The 24967-nt window shown below is 36.2% G+C and overlaps 1 protein-coding gene across 1 annotated transcript; it reads right to left on the bottom strand.

The window, feature by feature from the left end:
• Nucleotides 1-530: 530 nt before the first annotated feature.
• On the bottom strand, nt 531-23017 carry LOC149831294 (glutamine-dependent NAD(+) synthetase-like). The gene is made up of 13 exons (XM_090013801.1): nt 22649-23017; nt 20815-21120; nt 19683-19906; nt 19398-19501; nt 16180-16314; nt 14746-14914; nt 14025-14160; nt 8095-8233; nt 6455-6631; nt 6126-6293; nt 1683-1778; nt 1208-1336; nt 531-880 (listed from the first exon to the last, which is right to left on the bottom strand). The coding sequence occupies exons 1-13, from the start codon at nt 22840-22842 to the stop codon at nt 656-658; spliced, it is 2202 nt and encodes a 733-aa protein (XP_089869927.1). The 5' UTR covers nt 22843-23017; the 3' UTR covers nt 531-655.
• Between the last annotated feature and the right edge of the window lie 1950 nt (nt 23018-24967).

Here is a 24967-nt window from a genome sequence, read left to right as displayed (position 1 = left end):
GGCATCATTATTAACTAAGATTGAAAAAATAGAAGCGTATATCATGCAATTTCACTGAAAGAAAAGCAATAAATTTGCTATCTTTCGTTACCTCGAGACACCTTGACCAAACTGTGAGTCGGTGGCAAATTTAGGCAATAAAAAAGCAAAAGCCACACAAAGACAACATTTACCAAAGAAAACAGTAACTAAATAAATGATATTGGCTTTTCCAGGGCTGGACTCCGACTAGAGACCTAAAATCTAGGATAATCTTAGAACTCAAGCGCATGTTCACAATCTCATTTCTATCAAGATGCCCTTCAACCATCTGATGCTGTATTTGCTAAGATTAACTTGCATCCATCTATCTTTAAATATACCAGCCAAACAAGTGCCTTAGCCACCACTATCCTTGGCATAAGGTTGTCATATCAGCTCCAACCAAAGTCCAAAGAGAAGGCTGAGAGAGAGAGAGAGAGAGAGAAGAAAAGAATAATCTATGCGTGGGAAAATATTCAGACACCAAAATCTTTTGAGAAAGAAACAGAGAAAGACCAAATGCAACTACCATGATATGAATTAGAAAGATAAGGGTCAACAACATGTTGCATGAATTACATCTTATTACCCCCATAAAAGCAGAGATATCAAAATACCTACCAAACTATTAAAATTACAAGCCAGTCCTCGGGTTTCCAGCGTCAGCTGCTGCAACCCCCATTCCAGTTGCATGGACCATGGAAACTTCCAAGTCTGTTGGCTCCTTAGGTTTTACCACAGGGATGCTGCCAGCTGCACCTTTCTGTACAAGTTCATCAATCTTGCGGAACTGATAAGGCCACCTTGTATTGTATAAAAACTGGCGAAGATCAAATCTATTGTCTTCTGGTGAATAACTCTGCAGGAAACAATGTTGTCTTTCTTAATTTTCCATGATTAGTGAAAGCCTTACTTAAAAATTCAAGAATAGAAAAAATAGGCAAATGTTTGAGCACAACCTGAAAAAATTTAAGTCGAATGAAATAAACAAAATGAAACCATATGGAGTTAAAGACATTGGAGGGTTGAAGGAAAAAAAAGAATAAGAATTTCTATTCCAAAAGATATTAGTTTCCACATTTTAAAAATAAGTCAAGTCTCTTATATCTAAGCTGAATATACTTCATAGAATGCAAGCATAGACAATTGAATAATTAGTCAGTCAAGATCTACATCATGAAAATACCTCAGCATGATATGATGGCGTTAGGACAGTCATCTTATGCCGATTCATTGAGTAGTACTTAAAGAAGTGCTTGACCTTTGCCGCAACCTCAGAAGGAGTAAGCCTACCATGCCACGTGTGAACAAGGTTCTAAAACATAAAAAATAAAGCTATAAATAACAGACATTAACCAAATTATAATGCTATGAACACCTTTCCATCAGGTACAGATCCACTGCAATGGATACCACACCAAGTTAGTCCACAGGAGTACTTGATCCCTTGATGTTTGCTACAGTTGATCGATTCCATGTCATAAATGCATGTGTGTGCTTACATGTGCACACATAATAAGAAAAAACAATAAGATAATTTCATCTCTCAAACAATCTGAGTATAATAAGTAAAAATAATATTATTTAACTATGTCATCATAAGAAGGGTTGTTGCACAACCTAGATAATAAACTGTGATAACCTGAGTTTATGAGAGTAACCTGAAACATTGAGACAGGGCCACATCGGAAAATCTTTCTAAGCCGTCCATAGAATGATAACTCCTCATATGTCATGCCCATATCCACTTCATCTAACTGTGCCACAAAGACAGAACGTTAGACCATGAACTCACATTTTTTATTCAATCTTACTTATTGTCGAATTAGTTTTTTAAATAGAAAAAGCAAATTATTTCATTTCCATCAACTATCATGTTATCATGTCTTTGTATTTGTTGCGATCTGCATTGACAAGTTTAATGTAAATCCATCTACTAATTATGGGATCAGCTGATCCTTGATCTGCAACAATACAAATGTCATTCTAGTTGAAAACCATTTGAACAAACAGATGATAAAATAAAAACTATCCTGCATACAAAAAGTGTTTCCCTCTACCACAAAACAATATCATTGGATGTTCACAGGGCAATATAGATAAAGTTTGATACCAGTGGGGCCAATATGAGGCATATTGATAGCTTGCAAACCCATGCTTTTGAAATTCATTTGCAAGTAACTGATCTGCGGCTTGCACAGGTCAACAAATGAACCAGATAGGTCAATGTGTCCATGCAGTTAGATTAATCGCCTGTCTGAGTCAAGGCATCACTCAAGTTTATGTTCAGTCCAGGTTTGATCACATAAAGGGCATACAATATTGAACACAAGCATGGGCACATTTGATTGAAAATAAATTCCTCAGGCATGTGTGAAAAAATCAGACAAACAACTAAATAGTTGCTAAAACAGAAATCTGATGTATGCATCTTATAGGTACCATAAGTAGTGCAGGAATGTGTGAGAGCTTGCACTTTCCTCAGGCTATCTGGCTCTTCAGTTGCTACTTTCTCTTTTGTAAGCCCTCCATTTGAGGGCATTAATGCAGTTAGACTGTCACCTTCATCTGCAATTGAGTTTTGTCTGATGAAGATTTACTTCCAGCTCTTTGAGGACGAACATGAGAAAGCAATCACTAGAGACATATCTTTTTTTCTTATGCACATTATTGTAATTACAGATCTTAAGGAATTTTAATAAATTTTACTTCATATCTTTCATTGTTAACATAGTAAAAAATGAAATATATGAGTTTTTCATCAGTGGAAACTAATGAATAGTGAGGCCCACCATACTGCATCTTCATCCTTTTCTCTCACATTTTTACTTTGAGATGGCATCACTGGGGCTTGTATCATTTTAAGCTGCACATTGTAGGCATTCAAACTTACTTTATGTGAATGTATCACTCACCTAACATTCTAAGTAATGTACGGGCTGAGATTCTTACTAGTTTGGAAGTAAATAGAAGGGAATGGGCATGACTTGATGCACAGCCACCACAAGATGTTGCCCAGTTATCACAAGATTGTTAAATATGTGTATATGTTATTGTTCACATATATATAGTACATATATATATATATATATATGTGTGTGTGTGTGTGTTTCTTCTCTTGTAATAAGTAATACCCACTAGGGTTTCTTTTGCAATTCTGCATGTGTAATAGGTCCTGCCCATTAGGGGCAGATTTGATATTTTTTATTTCTTTTATTTTTCCTTTTTTGTCTTTCCTTTTTTATGTAAGGGCATTATGGTCTTTAGGCCATATACCTGTTGGGGCTCCACAACAGCTATATTTCTAGCTGTTGGGGCCTCCACAACAGCTATAATGGGCCCCCTTTAGTCCCTCTTTAGCCTAAAAGGACATCTTGTCCCCTTTGTGGGAATGCTTCTCTTGAGCATTTGTTAATATAATAAAATTATATGTTTTATGTCTTTGTGTTATGCCCATTAGTGGCTTGTGAGTTCTTGAGTGTTTGTTCTAGCCCTTAGTGGCTTATGTGCACCATCCCATAGTGGATTTGTGTGTGCACCTCTCTTTCTATTTCATTACAAAGATGTCATCCCTGATGGAGAACACTGAATACAACAAACAACAACAACAACAACTATGCCTTCATCCCAAAACAATTGGGGTCGGCGATATGAACCAACAAAGAAAATCATTCTGGGTCTTCCACATGAATCCTTCTCCTCCGATCATTTCTATCCAATGCCATGTTCTCGGTGAGGTTCAAAGCATTCATATCCTTTCTTATCATCTCCATCCAAGTCTTCTTAGGCCTACCCTGACCTCTTTTAACTAATATATTTTTCCATTTCACCATCCTTCTAATTGGAGCATCATTAGGCCTTCGCCGAATATGTCCAAGCCACCGTAAACGATTCTCTCTCATCTTATTTTCAATGGGTGCAACGCCTACCTTCTTACGCATCTCCTCGTTCTGAATCTTATCTTTTATTGTATTTCCACACATCCATCTAAGCATACGCATCTCAGCTACACTCATTTTTTGAATATGATGTCTTTTGGCAGCCCAACATTCCCTACCATATAGTAAAGCGGGCCTAATAGTCGTCCTATAAAACTTTCCCTTCAACCGCAATGGCATTCTACGATCGCACAACACTCCAGTTGCACTTTTTCATTTCATCCACCCAACCTTTATCCTATGATTTACATCTCCATCAATTTCTCCATACTTTTGAATGATAGATCCCAAATATTTGAAACAATCATCCACCGGTATTCGATGAATATTCGATGAAAATGACTGATGTATTTTATAATTTTATTATACAAGTTTATGTAATGAACTTTCATAACATTTATGTTTATGTAATGAAATTTACTTGATGTTAATGGCTTAATGCACATCTATGTTTAATTGATCTTAATGCTTAATTTTTTTTCCTATTGCATTTTTTTCTATTTTTCCTGATTTTTTAGTGTTTTTCTGTTTTTTTGTAATTTTGTAAATGTGTTTTTTCCTATATCTTATGATACAATATGATATAGTACGATATGCATGTCTTCCTTTCTGATACAGATTCCAAAACACTTTTTTCAACATTGGCATGCTGGAATTTTATTAGGCATCGTATTCTAAAGAACAGTGGAGACGTTTCATTTGGATTAAGGATCAGATACCTCATGAATCTTGGTTTGTTTATATCTTTATATAGCAGTTGCTAATAGGCTTCCAATTCTTGATAGACTTCAGAGAAGAGGTATATTTACGGCAAATGGATGCTACTTGTGTACAAGCTCGGAAGAAAATCATGATCATCTGCTTTTAAGTGTAATGTGGCTGTTAAAATCCATGGAAGGATGCTGTTAACAAGTTTGGAGTCAAGCGGGTTCTCAACTCAAATATTGGTTGCCAAATCAAGTGGTGGTTTTCCAAGAAATTCCAAGCTAGCTGGATGACTGGGAATCTTGCAAAGCTGTCTTCAATACTGTAATTTGGATATTATGATTTATTTGGAATAAAGTCGTGCATGATGACACAGGTTGGGAGATTGATAGCATTGAGGAAAATTTGGTTTTCCTATAAGGAAATTATATTGAAAATCAAGTGGCCATTGAACTAACTCCGGTTAAAATCTGGTTAAATGGACAACCAGTTATTGATCAATACATTGCTCCACCGTACGATTGTACTCGTTTGCAGTTAGCTGGTTGGGCGATGTCTTCTGGTAAAAGATTTGCTTTTGCAGTTCAGACACAGCAGTAGGTTCTATTCAAGGGTTTATGTTCAATTTCATTTTGACTGAAATAAAGTTTTTTCTTACGTTCCAAATCAAATCCAATCTACTAAGTTGCAGATTATTTCCAATTAGGAAATTGATGGCGTTTTAAAGACAGTTGGAAGGGCAAATGGAATAATTCATCTAGTATTTTGTCATGCCTATCCAAAATTTTGGATGTTTCTGTCTTTGTTAAGGGACCAGATTTGTTGATTTTTTATTTATTCTCTGTAGATATTGTGGTGGGGAATTTTATGTATTGGAAAAATAAGCCACCTGATCATCAGGCTGCTAGTGACTCTTTCCTCATGGATACTGTGTAAATGCCTTTTCAATGAACGGAAATTTTGGGGTAACCCCACAGCATTATTCATCAAAAAGGAAATGGGTAGGTGTGTATTATGCAGCTGTCAGAAGGTGTACTGTAGGTGTATACATGATTTGATACACAGAAGAGGATAGCTCAATACAAACACAAAACACAATCAAAATAACAAGTCTTTTTTCCTCGCTGACTGAGATCTTCAAAAGTATGTTTGAGTAAAATTCAAAATTATAAGCACAAGCATAATTAAGAAAAACTTCAGTCATTTAACAATAATGTCCACACACAACGCTTCCCTTAACACTTGTATGACACTTCAAACATGATAACAAAAACATTAATAAGGAATGGCTTGAGGAAAAGGTCCCCTCCCCCAGTTCATGAAATATGAAACCACAAATAATTAATCATGTCAGAAGTTTTATACGCTTTCCGAATAATGCATTACCCTTTCGTACTTAAGTGAAATGCCATGGGGAAATAGTAATAGTAACAATATCTTATAACCAGTCAAGAGAAAGACCTGGGAATAATTGGAACGGATAGGTTCCAACTCTGCAGTTGGAGGAGCTGCTTCGACTTCTGCCAAAGATGTATATCCAAGATTAACAGAAGCCCAGCGAAGGAATGCACGGAGATCCACTTTACTAATACTCCCAATTGGATTAATATCAGCCGAGCTACAATCATACTGCACCAGGAAATGAAAAATATCACACAAAAAACTCAATGACAGGAACAATGGAGACTCAATAAAGGAAAAAGAACGATGGAGACTTAATAAAGAAAAATACAACTGCCCCATCAAATGCATATTAGGGATGTATAACAAATGGTAGTAGAAATTCACACCTTGGTTAGGTACCCTCGCAATGCTTCATCAACATTTGAACTCCCAAGCACAAGATAAAAGCCAGATTTGTTATGAACCCAAGGCATGAGAGACGCTAGCATAAAAGATACGACCATTCTTACTCGAGCTTGAATATTTTGCAGTGCCAGGTTCTCCGTGTTTGAGCCACCATCAACCTTTAAAGAAGGCTTATGTTAATGCTGTGACCCAACTAGACTAGAAACAACACATTAAATGAAACACATTAATGTGCACACATGCAGAAAAGGAAAACAGACATGGACATGAAAGAAGTAAAGAATGTTATGGCCTGATAAGGGGTTGATTGACCCATGAAATACTCTAGCAACCACTAAAATCCATGTAGTCAAGAAAGAGCTCCAGCTTACCACTGGTTTAAGGTCGGGTATGGACTTGAATTGGACAGGGAAGAATAGAATAGTTTTGTAAGCAGTCTTTGGTTCTAGCTTCATAGCTGTCGCTGTTCTTGTATTTGGTTGTCCTACTTCCTTACTTTCTTAAGACAAGAGAGTGATACCTCATCATTTTTGGTAACGGTGTAATTCTTCCATCTTATTAATATACAATTTTCTTTCTTTAAAAAAAAAAACAGAAGACATGAGTTAGTTTATGGTCCAAATATCCTCTCTGTTGGCTTCTCCGTGTTCAATTATGACAACCCCATAGACACAGATGTCATCGATATGTTCAAAACACCATGGTCTTATATAATAGAAAAACAATTTATCATGATCTTTTCAAAATACCACCAATTTAAATATATTGCTTCATGATATTAACACGGTTTATCATGGTGTTTTCACAAGTTGTTTTTCAAACTTTTATACACCTAAAAATGATATTTTGAAAACTTTTCTAAAAATTAAGTTATTTTTCTTACACTGGATTGTTTATTATTATCATTTTTAAATGGAAAAAACTTCCTGAGCATTTCCCAAGATTTATAAGGAAATCCTAAATATCTTGAGAAACTGCCTCATTAAGATGTAACCAACACATTGATACTGGTGACTGGATGCGTACAGTAAGGAAAACACAGGGTGTTCTAGTTCTAGAGAAGCTGTTGTGAACAGGACCATAGTTTTGCAAGTTCAGGTCCTTTAGGCATGTCCTTAGTTCATTGAAACATGACATTACTAAAATTGGATTCAAATGGTACCAAAACTTGAGTTGGGTCAAAAAATCGCTGACAAAAGGCAGTCTTTAGCACAGGTTGAAGTTGAAATTTATTCGTCTGGATGATGTTGAAGAAAGTAGGGAGTACACGTATAGGCAAGGTATCCAAGGCAACCATGTCATATAAATGGACATATACCATTTTGCCAAGTTTCTGAACTGTTTCAAAGAGAGACTTCAAGAACCATCTTTTTAACAAACATCTCTTTTTTAGCTTATTCTAGCTCACATCAGTATCATTTTTAATAAAGAGAAGAAAATAAAAAGGAAATTGGAATCTCCTGTCAAATGATAGACTCAGTCAACAAATTACAACACTCATCAACAAGCGCTCACCATAAGCCCATAAAGGTAAGACAGAATGAACTTTTCATGTAAAGAGGACACCCCAAAAACTAAAAAGAAAAAAGAACTCAAAAATATAAAATATTCAGATTAGTACCTTATAACAGGGCCTCCTCCCAGAAAGTGTGTGAAACAAGGAGATCAATGCGGATATAACCATGTCAATCTTCATATCAATATGATATGAGCCAATTTCATCAGAGAGGACCTTTGCTCGCAGCCTAGTAGCCTCAGAACTGCATAGATGAAACAACTAAGTCTCAGAGGGCTCTTGTCTCATCCAAATCACAAGATAAACACTGGAGATCATGAGAAAAAAATTTCATGATCCACCTTAATTAGGAAGCTAGCCATTTGGAAAGCAGACACAGCACATGGAGAGAGAAAGAGATTTCCATCTGTTACATCCATGGTAACCTTGAAAAAAAAGAAGCGATACATTTGAAATGACCTCTTATTGGAAAATTATCACTCACAAAAAGGTAAGACGTGCAGCCATATGCACAGTAGTATGCAATTAAGACATGCAGCCATATGACCATCAGTATCAGTATGTCATCTATAACTATTGTAAATCAAATTAGATGAACTTGCTCAACTTGTAGTTACTATCTAGATATTATCTCTTAAAGAGTTAGTTATGTTTCAATAAAAGCAGATCGCTTAATTCATTGTATGAAAAAATATTTATTGATAAATCATGCATCTTATGTGCATTTCATCGATAATATCTCTCTCTCTCTCTCTCTCTATATATATATATATATATTAAGATTGTTGTTTGGTCCTTTGTGCTTAAACCCATTATAGGTTGTGTAAATGAATCCTAATGGGTTGTGATTTATGAGATTGTTCTCATTCATTATTATGTTCAATAAATATGCTTTAATTGCATGTTATATATATGTGTGTGTTTAATATTGATTATCTTGTTCACATTGTTGTATGCATGAATTTAATTAACTCCTCATTTCTTGAAGGATCTTTTGAATTGTTATATTTTATATGCATGTTGTCGTGTTTGCTTAGTATAGTTGATGATTTGTTATTTCATTTGAAGTGCTTTTCTAAAACTTTGAGATATTATTTATGCATGATTGTTTATCTCTTCTTGATAATTTATGTCTTTTAGTGATCAAATTCTCTTATGATTAATATTTATGTTTTCTTGAAAAATATGCTGATTTTTGGTATATGATTGTCTAAAATTTGATTTCATAAAAATTTATCTTTGAGGTATGCTCCTCTCATCATTCTTAATGATTGTCTAATGTTTCTAAAATCTTAAAATTATTGTTGTTTTGTTTTTATCTTTCTTAATGATTGTCTAATGTTTCTAAAATCTTAAAATTATTGCTGCTTTGTTTGAAAATTCTACTTGAGTATTATTCTTGTTCAAAATATATACTTGTTTTGAAACTTTATAACTATTTGGTTAAGATATCTTCTTTTGTGTAGTTGGAACCTTTGTTTTGTTCTCTCTGCAGCTTCTTAAAGATGATATGGGTTGAGAAAGAAATTTCATTTTTGATGCATCATGAAGATGAAGATAGTCGATGCAGGCATTTGGTGAAGATTATCATTGAAGACTTGGATCCTTCCTATTGATTCCTTTTGTATTTTCAAACTTCCGGTATATCACATCGTGAGTTTGAGGGGGAGTATTAAGTTGTATATATATATATATATAGTTTCATATTGTACATATATATTTCTAATGATGTAATAGGTAATACCCTCTAGGGGTATTTTTGTCTTTTTTAATAGGTTGTGCCGATTAGGGGCACATCAATCCTTTTTCTTTTCTTGTATTTTTTTTGTTTTTGTTATTTTCTATGTCACATAGGTGTGGGTGCGGATACAGGTGAGGCGATGCAACACTTTAAAAAAACTTGGGTGCGAGGGTGCGGGGAGGGTATATATATAAATATAATTTTTAACAGTTTTAAGTTAAAACTATGTGCATGTTTGTGCATTTATGTATATATATAAAACTAGACTTGATTAGGTTTAATTGAACCTACTTTTGGATAAAAATGGACCTCAATGTGGTTGACTTCACCTGACATAAAGGAAGTCGTGCCCAAGTGTCACACCTGCATGGTTGTGGGTGCAGTGCCCTGTTAGAAGAGTTCATGTTATAATGATAACAAGTAATTTTACCCTTGTGTCCTCCTTTGTATCCTCCCCCATTATGTCCTCCATTGAATTTTCTTTCAAAGTGAGGTGATTTATAAGTTTTTACAAAATTTCCGGGTCTTGATACGGTAAGAACCTCGTCATTAGACTTGTGCATTCTAAGTCTTGTTTCTTCTTGACAAATTTGAATAAGAGCCTCACTTATAGAAGAAGTCGAAGTCCTATGAAACAAGGAAGACCTAACTTGCTCAAATTCTGATCGGAGACCATATAGAAAAGAGAAAAGGTTTTCTCTTTCAAGTTGTAATTTTCTCATCTCAATAGCCAAATCTTCTCATTTTGCTTCTAACATAACTAGTTCATCCCAAATGAATGTTTGGTATTATGTACCATAAAGGTCTCTTACACTTTTATCTCTTTGTTTGGTATTATGCACATTGCCTTGAAGATAATATAACCTAGACATATCTTTTTGAATGAATGTGCTCTTTAAGAAGATCCATGCATCACATGTCCTTTTAAATTTGATGATGTTAGTGGTGATCTTGAACTCCATGGTATTCATGAACCATGAAAGTATTTGAGCATTGCTAGCTTCTCGATCCTCCAACTTGTTTTGGTATTCTTGCAAAGCTTTCTCTTTTTGTCCTTCGGATAGAGCTTTGACTTGATCTCCTTTTCTTCTTGTTAATTTAAGTTGAGGTTTATTAGTAGCTCTACTAACAAACCCCCAAAGCTATTTACCTTTGATTGATTTTTCATTACGATAGCCCATATAAAATAGTTGCTTTCGTTAAGCTTGTAGGGGGTGATGGAGGCGAAATCTCTTTCTCCCATAACGAAGAAGGTTTGCGTTTGAAGACTAAAGATTGAAGATCACCACCACAAAGAGAGCAATCCCAAGATAATTTTCAACACTTCAAGAGCCATAAGCTCTGATACCATGTAATGAAACAAGATGTGCACAATCAGAATGCCAACAAAGGGCAAAACAAGTGCACAAATACAATATGATCTCTAATGGACCGATAACAATCTCATAAAAGAGATATACAAAAACACAAATTCCATGATAACACAATGGCACAACTTCCACACAAGCACAATGTAAAAAAACTAATTTTTATATAACGGCCAATAAGCTTAGAAAAGCTTGTATTACATAGAGTGGTATAGAGCCTCACGTATAATGAAAAGGAGGCAGTCCAACAGTCATATTGACTGACATACAAAAAACAGAAAATAAAAAAACAAAAAAGTCTCTACAGTCCCTATTGGACTGTACTATATTATATGTCATTAAATGACCAAAATACCCCTGATATATGTATATTGTATAAATATACGTATATCAGTTATGTATAAAAATATATACACTATATTTTAACAATGGAGACTTTCCATTTAGGTTCAAGGAGTGCCAACTTATCCCATAGAGAGGACAAAGTAGGGGTGGGCAACGGGTCGGGCCGCCTGATGGGCCAAGCCAACCCGGCCGACCATGGGTCGGGTTTAGGCCAAGATTTTAGGCCCGGACCAAAACTCGACCTGCTATATGCGTGGGCTGGGCCTGGGCCGGCCAACGGGCAACTGAGCAGGCATGATGGGCTTGAGTTATTTATTATTTTTTTAATAATATAAAAATTAACTATTTTCATAGTACCTTGGTAACTACTATTTACCTAATTAGTTATATTAATTTTATGAAAACTAGAAAGATAATTAATTGGATACATGGAAAGTTGAAAACTTATTAATTATTACTATTTACAAATGGATTTGGGTCGGGTCGGGCTGGACCCAACCCGCTTCACATTGGCCCATTGGGCCGGGCCATGGGTTGCTCTTCAAACCCGAGCCCATTAAGAATCGATCAATCTTTGTTCTGGGCCACACTTAAAGCCCGGTGGGCCAAGCTCTAAATGGGCCCAGGTCAGGCCAGGCTGGCTCGATGCCCACCCCTAGGACAAGGCACTAAAATAGTCCTAAACATTCATGACCTTTTGTTTAGTACTTCTAATCTTCAATTGCAAGAAATATTGTCTTGGTCCTTTTGGGGTTTTGGGTATACATACCCTTCATAAAGAACCATGCCTCATTTGCCTTTCTAAACTTGGCAATGTTAGCACAAGTCTTAATATCCACATTATTCATGAACCATGCTAAGATTTTAGCATGGTTGTTTTCTCAATCTTCTATCTTCATTTGATGTTCATAAATAGCTTTGGTTCGATCTTCTCTTTCAAGAGCCTTTTCTATGCCTCCTTCAAGTTTTGTGAGCTTCAGTAGAGGCTCGAGAGTAGTGCCCATCACGTACTCCTAAAGTTTTTCCTCTTTGAGGTGGTTCTCCATTACAACTGACCACATCATATAGTTAGTTCTATTGAGCTTAAAGGAGAGTTCACTCTTTGCTTCATGCTCCATGACGAGGATGATTGATCACCATGTTCCGAGGTCAAAGTACCCAAGAAGCTCTTATACTGAAACAAGCAGAAATGCAAAATACAATATGCTTAAGCACAAATACAAGTCCACTAAGGGACAACACAAATGCAAAGCCAATACAAAAGCACAAAAGTGCATACAAAGGCTTCAAAGAGCCAAACAAGAGACCAATATAAAAAAATATATTTATTCACTTAACAAATGCTTAGAAAAGCATTAAGATTACAAGGGGAAGTCCCCTATATATAAGCACAAAAGAGAGACAAAGGGGGCAGCCCAACTAGTCGTTGGGCTAGCCCCCAACGACTAGTTTGGCTGCTCCAACAATCATATGAATTACAAAATATAAAAAACAAAAAACAACAACAACAACTACGCCTTCATCCCAAAACAATTGGGGTCAGCGATATGAACCAAAAAAGAAATTCATTTTGAGTCTTCCACATGAATCCTTTTCCTCCAATCATTTATATCCAATGCCATGTCCTCGGTGAGGTTCAAAGCATTCATATCCTTTCCTATCATCTCCATCCAAGTCTTCCTAGGCCTACCCCGACCTCTTTTAACTAATATATTTTCCCATTTCTCCAACCTTCTAACTGGAGCATCATTAAGCCTTCGCCGAATATGTCCAAACCACCGTAAACGATTCTCTCGCATCTTATTTTCAATGGGTGCAATACCTACCTTCTTACGTATCTCCTCGTTCTGAATCTTATCTTTTATTGTATTTCCACACATCCATCTAAGCATCCGCATCTCAGCTACACTCATTTTTTGAATATGATGTCTCTTGGCAGCCCAACATTCCGTACCATATAGTAAAGCGGGTCTAATAGTCGTCCTAAAAAACAAAAAACAAAAAACAAAAGTACAAAACAGCCCCTACTAGGATGACCCTATTACAAAAGGGAAAATACCAAAATGTCCCTATATATATACACACACACATGAATATAGGGGAATGAAAACCTCCCCAATGGAAAATTTTTGGTATTTTTTTTCAAAATTCTGACCGTACAAATGTGTTCAACATGATTGATTTACTATAAATCAACACTTGGATCATGAATTTTAGATAGAAAAAATGGTATTCGGAGCCTCAAAAGTTTATGAAAATTGTACGCCATTGATTTTGAAACTTATAAAAACCTATCCATGCATCAGAATCAAATGCTCCAAGAACTGATTCCGATAAAAACAAGCATATAGATCACATTTGCACGGCCAGAATTTTGAAAAAAACACCAAAAATCCAATAAAACGTCCATTGGGGAGGTTTGGGAGGGTTTTCCATTGGGGAGGTTTTCATTTCCCCATGAATATATATAACTATATTTTTATACAGATCTAACACAGATCACATTACCAAACATTTTAGAAGATGACATAAAATCATGATATCACTATTTTCAGTGTATTGCTAAAAAGTGCTAATCTTACCTGTTTTCTGTTCCCATGTAGACGGTATAAAAAATGCGCCTACTGAACTCTTTACTGTCATGAGGGAGCTCGCCATTATGGTATTGACCGACACGTATAGCATCAGCTTTAACTTGTTCATCTCCGTCCGCAATTGCTGCATGCATATGCAGTCATTGAGCTATAAGAGATATGGATAATAAATGTTTGCCAGCTGAGAAAGGTAACTATGGATTGCTCCCAACGAAAATTTTAACTATGAAAAACAGTAGGATAGAGTGTCATTGTAGAAGTGGCTAAAACTGACACAAGAAAGAATTAATGTCATAAAAAAAAGGAAAATAGAATGATTACCACATTTTCTGACTTGGGGAACCATCTCCCACTCCCGTTTTAACCTAGGTTGGGATTCACTTTCAAAGTTGGTACACAAGCCCTCAAAGCAATTCAACCAAAGAATTGAACATCTCATTTTTTTTTATCTTAGCCAGTTTCTAGGATATTCACATTTAGTGAGGGATTTGTTCTAAATGTAAAAATTGGTCTCACTAGATTCTACTAGCACATTGCAAAAGTACCCACCCCCTTAATAAGTTTTAAGTTGTGTTGCATAAGCCAATGCACTAATCCAAGAGAACGTGTCCCCTTGCTATATAATGCATGACGAAGTCTGGATATAAAGATAACAATGGTGAATGGTCTAGATAAACATGAGGATGTTAAATGCAAATATTCAGTGTACCTTTCATGATCAGCTGGCACATACATCCAATAATAGCTGCTACAGAAGAACTATCTGCTCCGCCTGAAAGTGGAAGCAAATATCCAGAAGCTCCACTCCTTCTCAAGTAGTCCCACAGCCAACAGCTAGGCCCTAAAGCTATCTCCTCCTCTGGCAAGTGGTACTTGACCTGCAAGGTCATAAAACTTTAGAACTTCGGATAGAAATGCAGAAAAAAGGCAACTTGCTGATAATTCTACACACAAGTTAGCCTTTGCTGGCAGAAAAAGAATTTTCAAAAAAATAAAATAGAATAAACAGAAAGGAGGTGTAGTCATTGCTGCAGTAAGGTTTGTTAACTATTTCCATGCACCTGGTTAGCATATTAAACAAACTTACCATAGAATTGACAAGTACTATCTTTTTCTTCTTTTTACTATCTTTGGGGTGTTTCTTTCATGCCCTTTGCTATGAAAGAGGCCCTTTTTCATAGGAAAGGAAGCCTCTTTCCCTAGAGGGGTAAAACAAACATCTTCGTAGGTTCTACATAATGAATGCAAAAAAACATCTTTCCTATCAAAGCCAGTTCACGCTTCCTCTCATGCTAAAGCACTTCCCTCCTGGGTTTCCCTCTCAAGAGAAAATGGTTTCGCTTGGGTGGGGATGCAACAAACGCCCCCTTCAAGTTCACAAATTTCCATAAGGTAGCATAATGGATTCCTTATATAGTAACTTTTCCTTTCAAAATAAAAAGTTGAGACAGCTTTTAAATTATTCAGTCTGACAATTATCATTAGAGATCTTGAACAATCATATCATCACTATGTCACAGGGGGCTAGCAGGGTGCCGCACCCGCGTCGACACGAGCACCGGGTGCGGTCAACACACCCAGGGTCATTTTGGTCCAATTTTCGAACTTAAAAAAATTGCCAAGAAAATTTTTTTGTCCTATATGTCACAGGGATTCTCCAACTAGGTGCCGCACCTGCACCCAATGCGGTCAACCTGACCCTGTGTGCAGTCAACGCACCCAGGGTCATTTATGTCCAACTTTATATATATATATATATATATATATATATATATATATATATATATATATATATATATATATATAATTTTCTATATTTTTGCCGCACCCCCGCACCCATGTGACATAGTATCATCATGAAGCAAAAGAGAGAACAATGGTATATAGCAGAGAAGCAGAGATGGCAAGAAAGAATCTGGGCACGACTTTAGTGTAACCATACTTTCCTATTTTAATGAATGCATGCCTAAACAAGTTTTCATTCAGAGCTTGGTTTGGAACCAAGCATAGGTTGCCAGCACATCTATCCATATACATAAACTAGGCTTGGTTTATTACTCTTTACTATATCTATAAATGTAAAATTAACCTAGAGAAGTGCATTCATAAGTGAAAAGCTATTTGTGACCAAGAAATAGCTCACCTCAATTGGCAGCGAAGGAAATTCTTGGAAATTGAAAGTTTGGCAGAGTTTATAATGAACTGCCACAGAAGGAACCTTAGGCTTGTAACTTGCTTGATCTCGCAAACTACTGATTGCTCCTCGATAGCTAACTACCTGATTATTAAGACAGATCAAGAAATGAGTTGTTAGACTGTCGAGAAAATATTAAGGATAATAAATAACAGAACAATCACAGAAGGAAATCCATGCCAAAATGTTTTGGCCTGGAATATACACATGAATATCACATGTACTAACCAAGGTTTCTACTAAACCAAGGCAACATTTTGGATTGCATCCCTTAAAGAATTATAAGCATAGAATAAAGTTTTTTCAGATGGAGAGTTACAGGTGCAAATTAGTAAACTTCCCTTCAAGTTTTGGTGGGCATGCACCCACAAATTCACTTCTTCAATTAATAAAGTAATGATGAACTAAACCCATTTATAAGTTATTCTGGATGGACCATCGACAAATCAACAGAACAAACTAGAAACTCGGACATCATGACTGGATCATTTCATTATTTGATCATCAATTTCTGACACCCGCAAAAACATCCACACAATAGGGAAGAATCCAACACTCCTTCCTATGTAGTTGCTCCACATGGTGCCTTTTAAAACTCAATGGACAAAATCCTTAAATGCTGACATCTGGACCATGGAGGGATCATGCTGCAATGGAGTACTGGGTCAAAGGTCAGAACAAGTATCATTTTGAAGTTTGTGTCTGTGGATTGAGGGATTTAAGGGACGTAATCTTGCATTAGTGGAACCAGCCATCTGAAGGCAAATAGGTGGGATTTAGACTGATGGTTAAGTTCAGATTTCTCAAAAGTAAGATGAAAGGATGATTGAAGGAGCATAGAGAATATAGTTTTCGCCTCATGAACACTTAAAAAGTGAAGCTCAGGGAATTTCAACTACAAAGGCGCAACGATGATGGATTGACAGAAATGCGGGGGTTGCATTCTCACATCAGTGACCTGATTTCACAAACTCAACGGCGTATCCATGAAGAAATCTGTTGGAGACAAAGATGACATGAAGAAATCTGTTGGAAATATTTTTAAAGGTTCCAATGCTTTTGATTTTCAAATTAGTTCCATCGATAGAAACAATATGAACTATAAAAGGGTTTAGTGCATTCAGATAAGAGAGATTCTAGAGGAGGCACCGAAATCAAGTATCGAAAACGTATCGGGAGGAGAGGATGTGGAGACGGTGACACTAAAAGTAAGTTGAAGATGTCTTAAGGAATTGTTGAAGTGCTTCCGTTAATTGGTTGATGGTATCCTTAAGGTCTCCTCCTTTCTTGTTTGCTTCTTCACCATTTTTGGATGATTCTTTAACAGTTGCCACCTTCTTCTTAAGCTTGAGACATTCTGGTTTGATATGTCCTGGTTCATTACAAAATGGCATATTATTCTCCTCACTCTACCATTGTTATTCCTCCCAAAATGAAGTCTATATGTTTTGACATAGTTGTTGGGTCTTGACACGACAAGGACTTCCTCACTTCCTTTGTTCATGCCAAGTCAAGTTTCAGCTTGGTATACCTCGACAAGGGCCTCGTTAAGTGAGATAGTAGTAATCCTATGCAAAATTGAGGACCTAATTTGCTCAAACTTGGGTCTCAACCTGAATAAGAACATAAAGAGTTGTTCCTTTTCCAATTACTTTCGCCTCATTTCAATGCACGTGCCTTCCCATTTAGGCTCAAGCAAGGCCAACTCATCTCAAAGAGGAGAGAGAGTTTCATAGTAATCTCTCACACTCTTATCTCCTTGTTTTATAGTTTGAACCTTCTCTTGAAGGAAATATTGTCGTGCCAAGTCTTTTTGCATGAACATGTTTTTTAGAAAGATCCATGCATCACAAGCTTTTTTAAACTTCACAATGTTGGTGGCTATCTTAAATTTCATGCTATTTAGGAACCAAGATAGGATTTGAGCGTTCTCGACTTCCTAATCCTCCACCTTAATATGATGTTTTTTAAGAATTTTTTCTCTTTCTTCATCATCAAGGGCTTTGATTTGATCTCCATCTTTTTTGGTGAGTATGAGATGTGGCTCACATGTAGTGACACTTTCGTACCCCTATAGTTTTTTGCCTTTAAGATGGTTCTCCATAGCAGCGGCCCACATTAGGTAATTTGAGTCATTTAGCTTGAATGTGACCACCGTCATGAGTTCTTTTTTGCCTATCTTTGGAGAGAAGAAATGAACTATCACGAACAAGTGTGGAGGAGAGAAATGAAGTATCACGAACAAATGCTTGAGGAAGATCCCTTCTTTGCCACAACCACGAACTTTGGAGAAGTATCACGCGATCCCAAGAGCCTATGGCTCTGATACCATGTAATGAAAGAAAGAGAAATACAAAAAGAGCCACCAAGGGCATACAAGAGTCAAAAGAGAGTGCTCAAACACAAGTCCACAAAGGGACAATACGCAAGCTAATCAATAGCAAATATAAAAGTTCACAATAGCAAATACAAGAACACACACTTAAAAATAATATGATCATTATTATGAGAAAATGCTTAAGAAAAAGCATTAATACAAGAGGGGATTTAACCCCCTTTATATAGGCTATACAAGACTCAAAAGAGTAGTTGGGATGCTCCCAACAGCTATAATTATAGCAGTTGGGGAGGTCCCAACACTCCCAACGACTATATTGGATAAAGTCCAATATACCCTCATGCAAGAGGGAAAAGACAGAATAAAAAATAAAATGAAAAAATATACACAAAGACAAAACTGCCCCTAATAGGCAGTACCTATTACATACATGTAAAAAGACTAAAATGTCCCTACATGGGCAAAACCTATTACAATGAGAAACAGTCAAATATATATATATATATATATATATATATAAGTGAATTTATATCAATACATCTTAACAGGCCTACCTTTTCTATTGTTCGAACAATTAGAGGACTGAGACTGGGTGATACCTCGCCATCTACCCCTTAAGATTGATTATATTCTGATCTTTAATTAACAGATATATTCCTTTCTTCTTAAAAAAAAAAATTTGCTTCCAGTGCCTTGAACTGGGAACAACTCGAAATACGATAAAAAAAAAAAGGCTTCAAGGGAAGGAACAACACACATATTTTTCACTATGAACAGAAGAAAGTGAAAAGAGCAACAGCAATAATATAAATGAGAGAGGAAAGCTCACAGCATCCAAATCAACTTGTGCAAATAAAACCTCTACATCCTTAAGTGAAAACTGGGAACCTTGGGCAACAACATCTCCATTCACAGCAACACAAGAACATCCATCTGCCTCAGGGAAACACCAAAATCATCATATTGAAGAATGCATACGAGCCTGAATGCTCAGGGTAAGTGTAAAGATTATAGAAAATGGAGACATTCAGCATTGAACACAATTCACAGAATGCAACAAATGCCAACACACAAATCTAGAAAAGCAAAAAGGAAAAAAGAATAAATGTCAAACCATAGTAAAGCCGGCCACCATCACACCCTTTATGATTGCTATATATATAAACACCGCCACATACAAATGTAGCATTCTTGATCCGGTCCATTCGGATGTTTAGCTTTCTCAATTGGTGATGACTACCACTTGCATTAACAAAGACTTCAACACCATTCAACGCAAGCTCAATTCGGGGTGCATCTGGAGTAAAAAGTTCCTCACATGTTTCAGCAGCAACCACTCTGATGAGAAAAGACAAATCAGAATGACTTACTAGTGTGGAAGTTAAGGACTCATGCTTGTCAAAAGCAAGAATATACACAGTTCTTTGCTTCAAAAACTCAAAATAATTAACTCACTGGATATATTCACGCCTTTTGACATATGTATATTTCATCATTCATTGCTTATGGCAATGTACAGAAAAAATCCTAAAAAGAAGACTGAGTCTACTGAGAGGACTGTGACCTTCATGAATCAGCCAAATCAATTAAGGCTCTCTTTGGGAGCTGGCGTTGGAGGGGAGATAAGAGAGCTGATGGGAGTGGAGAGGAAAATGGATGATGAGAGTTGAGTTGTCAACTACATCTTTTTTAGGATGTAGTTGAAATGGGGATATGGGAGACCATCTCCACCCTCCTCTTCACTCCCATCTCACAAATCTGGGTTACCAAAAAAAATGGGGGAATAGAGGATACAATGAATCCCTATTTCCCTCCCATCTCCATCTCAAATATGGCATCCAAACAGAGCATAAAGGCAAAAACCATTACATGTGAAACATTATTGAGTTGCAAAGTTGAAATCTAAAACTTCCGGCCATTGTATGAAATAATCTAAAAAAGTGGATGTGTGACTCTGCAGGAGATTCTCTGTATAACCAATGCCATGAGACAAACAGTGATTGCTTCAGATAGGGGGTTGCTAAGTTTGCCAGATGCAAAAATTTAAAATGAAAAATTGACATGGTGGCCCTTGTCAATGTTGCAGATTTTTGTACTAAGTAGAAGCAGGAAGCAAACTACAACAAAACCAAACTTTACCGGAACTAATCATACATGCGATACAGAAATACATTAACAAGCAGATTAAAAAGCATACAGATTTCTCTGTGTCTGAAAGTTTAAAGTGCTGAAGACAAGAGGCTTACGTGTCTGAGAATGTCAGATACCCATAACCAAAGGGAACTGTTTTTTGTGAAGTAATCTCATAGACATTGTGCGGGAGTTGAAAATCAATCAACTGGCCTCTATGCTTCCATGCTGAAAACCATCTTGGTTCCCTGTAATTTCCATCACCAGCAAGGCACATCTTTGGTCGAATCAAAAGGATCTTCCGGTCTAAACAGAATATTTGGCAGTTGTAAAGGGTGCTTCCTTCTCTAACTGGCATGCCGATACTACATAAAATGCCTTCCGTCCATTCTCCTGACAGAAGATCTGCCAAACAATCCCACCTACATTCATCATCAGTTCACTTTTTATAAACGAAAACACCAAAAATAATATCTAACTTAATAAGAAAGATTGCAATCCAGAAGCAACATTATGAAATTGGAAATGGCAATGAACAAAGACCAAAGTTCTTTAGCCTAATACTGAATTGTTACTGTGGATAGTGAATGACAAAACGCAAATGCGCATGCAGTTCATCTAATATAAGCAAGTAAAAACAAATGTCAATTAACTTTATGTGAAATTAAAAGAATTTAGGTTCAGATCATGAATTAGTCCCAAAAGGATTACATGAATTCCTTCACACATAAGCAGAAACTTCAAAAAAGAACAAAACCGTGTAAAATCCAACTGAAATTCTGAAATTCTACTCCATTTAACATATGAATTTAATTTCTTTAACAAACGAAATTAAACCCCTAGCATGCATAAATCAAATTAAAAAGAAAAAATAACTGGAAAAGAAAATTGTCTTTTTTCAAATTATCAATTCCAAATGAACGTGATAATAAATTTGTATCAGTTGCCCGATTTCAAAAAAATAAATCAAGCAGTAATAGAAAGTTCAGCAAACCAAACAAAATTAAGGAATCCTACTTTGTCTGAAGACATCTTTTCAACCCTTTTCTAGAGCTATTTCCTAACTTGAAAAAAGAAATAACGAAAGGAATCTAAAGAGAGAAAAAGTAAACCCAACATGGAAAAACAAAAAGAGCAGAACATAAAGCTCAACGATCACAAAGAACAGAAAAGGAAAGGAAGGAACTTATACTTTGTAAAAACAACGTATTCAACGATTTCCAAACCATGCCGATTATGTAACATGCAAAAATCCACAAACCAATCCGAAATTAAAAGAGGCTCCCGATTCGAGCACAGATAGCAAAAGTTTACATCCTCAATCCGAATTGATTCAAAGATAGAACAGAAGCACCGGAATGGACAACTGCAAACCTCATCAAACTAAACCGAAATTACAAAAATCCTCCTTCGACGTGAATCAGCAAATTGAGTCCTCGACCAAACTAAACCAATTCACTACAACATAAAAACCACAAACAATTCCCAACAAATCGAAAAGGAAAAAAAAATCATCTCATGCAACAAAAACAAAGAACTTCCATTCCTTCCAAGACGAAACTCACTCTAAGAAAACACACACCGACGATTCTAAACGAAGAACGAACGATCGATTAGAAGACAAATCGAACTGCAAAAAACTCACTCTAAGAAAACACACACCGACGATTCTAAACGAAGAAGAACGAACGAACGATCGATTAGAAGACAAATCGAACTGCAAAAGAATTGAATCCACCTGACAAAGGGCTAAAGAATCGAATTCGTCAAAAAAAAAGAGAAAGTAAAAAACAAAAGGAAATGAACTCGCAATCGAAGAATTTACTTCTTCATGCCACAACAAAACGAAACAAAGCGAACTTCGGATCAGGATTCTAAGACGGCTTCCGATGAACTAAAAGTCGACTAATTAAGTGAAAAAAAAGGAAAATCACAGAGGGTGAATTTTACGCGTGGGCGTGGGTATCAGGCTCCAAGAAATGATCCTCGCAACCGTAGCCGGTGATCTCGAGCTCGGGGCCGACCCTGACCCTCGCACCCATCTCCTTCGCCCTAGCGATCGACTCCTTCACGTTTCGCAGGTTCAGGTCGAAGTCCATCGCCCACTGGTTCAGGCTGCACGTCGCTACCTTCAGGAGCCTCATCCTTCCTTACTCACTCCAAACACAGAACCCTCACAGACAGAGAAGAAGAAGAAGAATTTAGGATATCGCCGCCTTCGTCTTCTTCGGATTTTTATTGGGCGGGAATTAAGCAGAAAGTTCCAAAAGAAGCAGAAAGTGGCGTAACGGAAATGCGGCCAGAAATGCGAGAGGAGCAAGAGGGTTAAAAACAGAAGTTGATTTATTAACGCGTTAATACATGGACGTCAATGAACCGGAATTTATTCTTTGACGAACCCATATTTTAAAAATTACAAAAGTGCCACTTCTTTTTATATAATCACTTAAAAGTGCCACTTACATGTCATCTTTATAATATGCTCAATAACTAAATACTTACCATTTTATTAGGTAACGATCAAATTGTAATAAAACTCTCTTTCTCTATTAGTCCCATATTAAAAACAAAAGAACAAGTAGTGACCATTTAGTTAAGGAACTATTCAAATGGGAAAACATGTTTTATATATATATATATATATATATATATATATAACTGAAATATGTAAATCAGAATAATATGTAAACTGATATGCACCGATATTTTCATTAAGTTCTTTTTTATTTTCTTCTAAAATTTCACCTCACGGATGTAGTCTAGATGCTTGGTTTTATAGAATCAAACTCTTAGATCATCCGATTAAGATATATAAGAAGAATCTTTCAAGACTTCAAAATCAAGGGAGATTAGATTTTTTATAAATATTAAAACATGCAAAAATCACATTTTTTTATTCGATTTCAATGATCCAATAGTCAATTCCAAGCAAATGGACCACGCAGAATGCATCTGCAAGGTTAGATTTACAAAAAAAGAAAACTGATGAAAATCTCGGTTTATACTAGTTTACATATTTTGTTGGTTTACATAATTCAGTTTATATATATATATATATATATATATATTATCTTTTTTAGAAAAAAATGCATCAGACACAAGCTAGAGGCCTGCATAAAACTTGATTCATTTGCACCTGGTTAGCTTTGGGAACCCAATTGGCTCTCAGAACTTGACCCAACAGGGTACGTTCCACTCACTTCCTTATTGTCACACTCACTTTCTAGATTTTTTTATATTAGGAAATAATAGCATTTCTATAACAAACTTGCTGCTTTCACCCGCACTTCATATTGCTTTCTAAGTGTTTCCTTTTCATTTTTCATGCATAATGGCTTCACAATTGTACCACGCTTCGCGCTTCATTCTCGCTTCCCCTTCACACATCTTCTCGTATCCATTTATGGTTGATAAATAAAAAAACAATAGGCAAGCACGTATCCCTTTCTATATCCTCACATGTTGCAGACCGGATGCTGTCTATCATATGGACCTTTGGTAAATCTTCAGTGGCTTGTTCCTACAATTTGTTTTTTTTTTTTTTTAATTCTTTATTGTCATGTGCTAGTCAACTTGCATGAGTTGGTGGGATTATGGATATGTATTCTTTTTTTCCTTTTTCTCGGTTAAGTTGGTGGTGAAGGTATCTTCTCATAAATTGTGATTTTTTTTAACAAAATAAAAAAATTTATTAAAATCATGCATCTGCAAGTAAGACTCTTAAATGAGTCGAATGGAACAGGTTTGGGCTTGGCTTTTTTACCAGAGAAAGCTCATGAGTCGGCTAGTGTTCTTGTTTAGCTGAGCCGAGCTCCGCTTGTCCTTGAATGAGGCAAGCCAAATATGAGCGGCTTCATATAAAAAAAAATCCATGTTATTTATTTATAGAATATATATATATATATATATATATATATATATATATATTGCATACTTCTCTTTATATATTACATTAAAAATATATATCACATAAAAAATATATATTTTTAATCTACATAAGCTCACTTGAGTGAAGCCGAGCCAAACGCCTTGTGTTCGGGCTCTACTCCTTTAAGTGGCTTCACTTGCCAGCTGTATGAGCCGGTCACGAACAAGCTCATGACGAGTCAAGTCGCCAGATGTTCGGTTCATTTACCAGACCTATCTGCAACTAAGGGCTGGTAAACAAGCCTAACTAACCAAAGAGGGCATGTTCGGGCTCGGCTCATTTACTAGTGGGTTGAGCTTGTGGCTTAGCTTGTATTCTTGTTTAGCCGAGCCGAGCTCATG

The sequence above is a fragment of the Nuphar pumila genome, chromosome 7, assembly GCF_984573655.1.
Source record: "Nuphar pumila chromosome 7, dmNupPumi1.hap1.1, whole genome shotgun sequence".
NCBI classification, from domain to species: Eukaryota; Viridiplantae; Streptophyta; class Magnoliopsida; order Nymphaeales; family Nymphaeaceae; genus Nuphar; species Nuphar pumila.
Note: the sequence above shows the minus strand (reverse complement) of the source record. Positions and strands in the feature narration are given on the sequence as shown.

Coding starts and splice junctions, on each gene's coding strand:
- LOC149831294 (XM_090013801.1), bottom strand. CDS start 22,842: ATGAGGCTCCTGAAGGTAGCGACGTGCAGCCTGAACCAGTGGGCGATG. Junction 14,161..14,745: donor GTGCCAGCTGATCATGAAAG/GTACACTGAATA, acceptor ATATGCATGCAG/CAATTGCGGACGGAGATGAA. Junction 1,337..1,682: donor GCCCTGTCTCAATGTTTCAG/GTTACTCTCATA, acceptor TTTATGTTTTAG/AACCTTGTTCACACGTGGCA.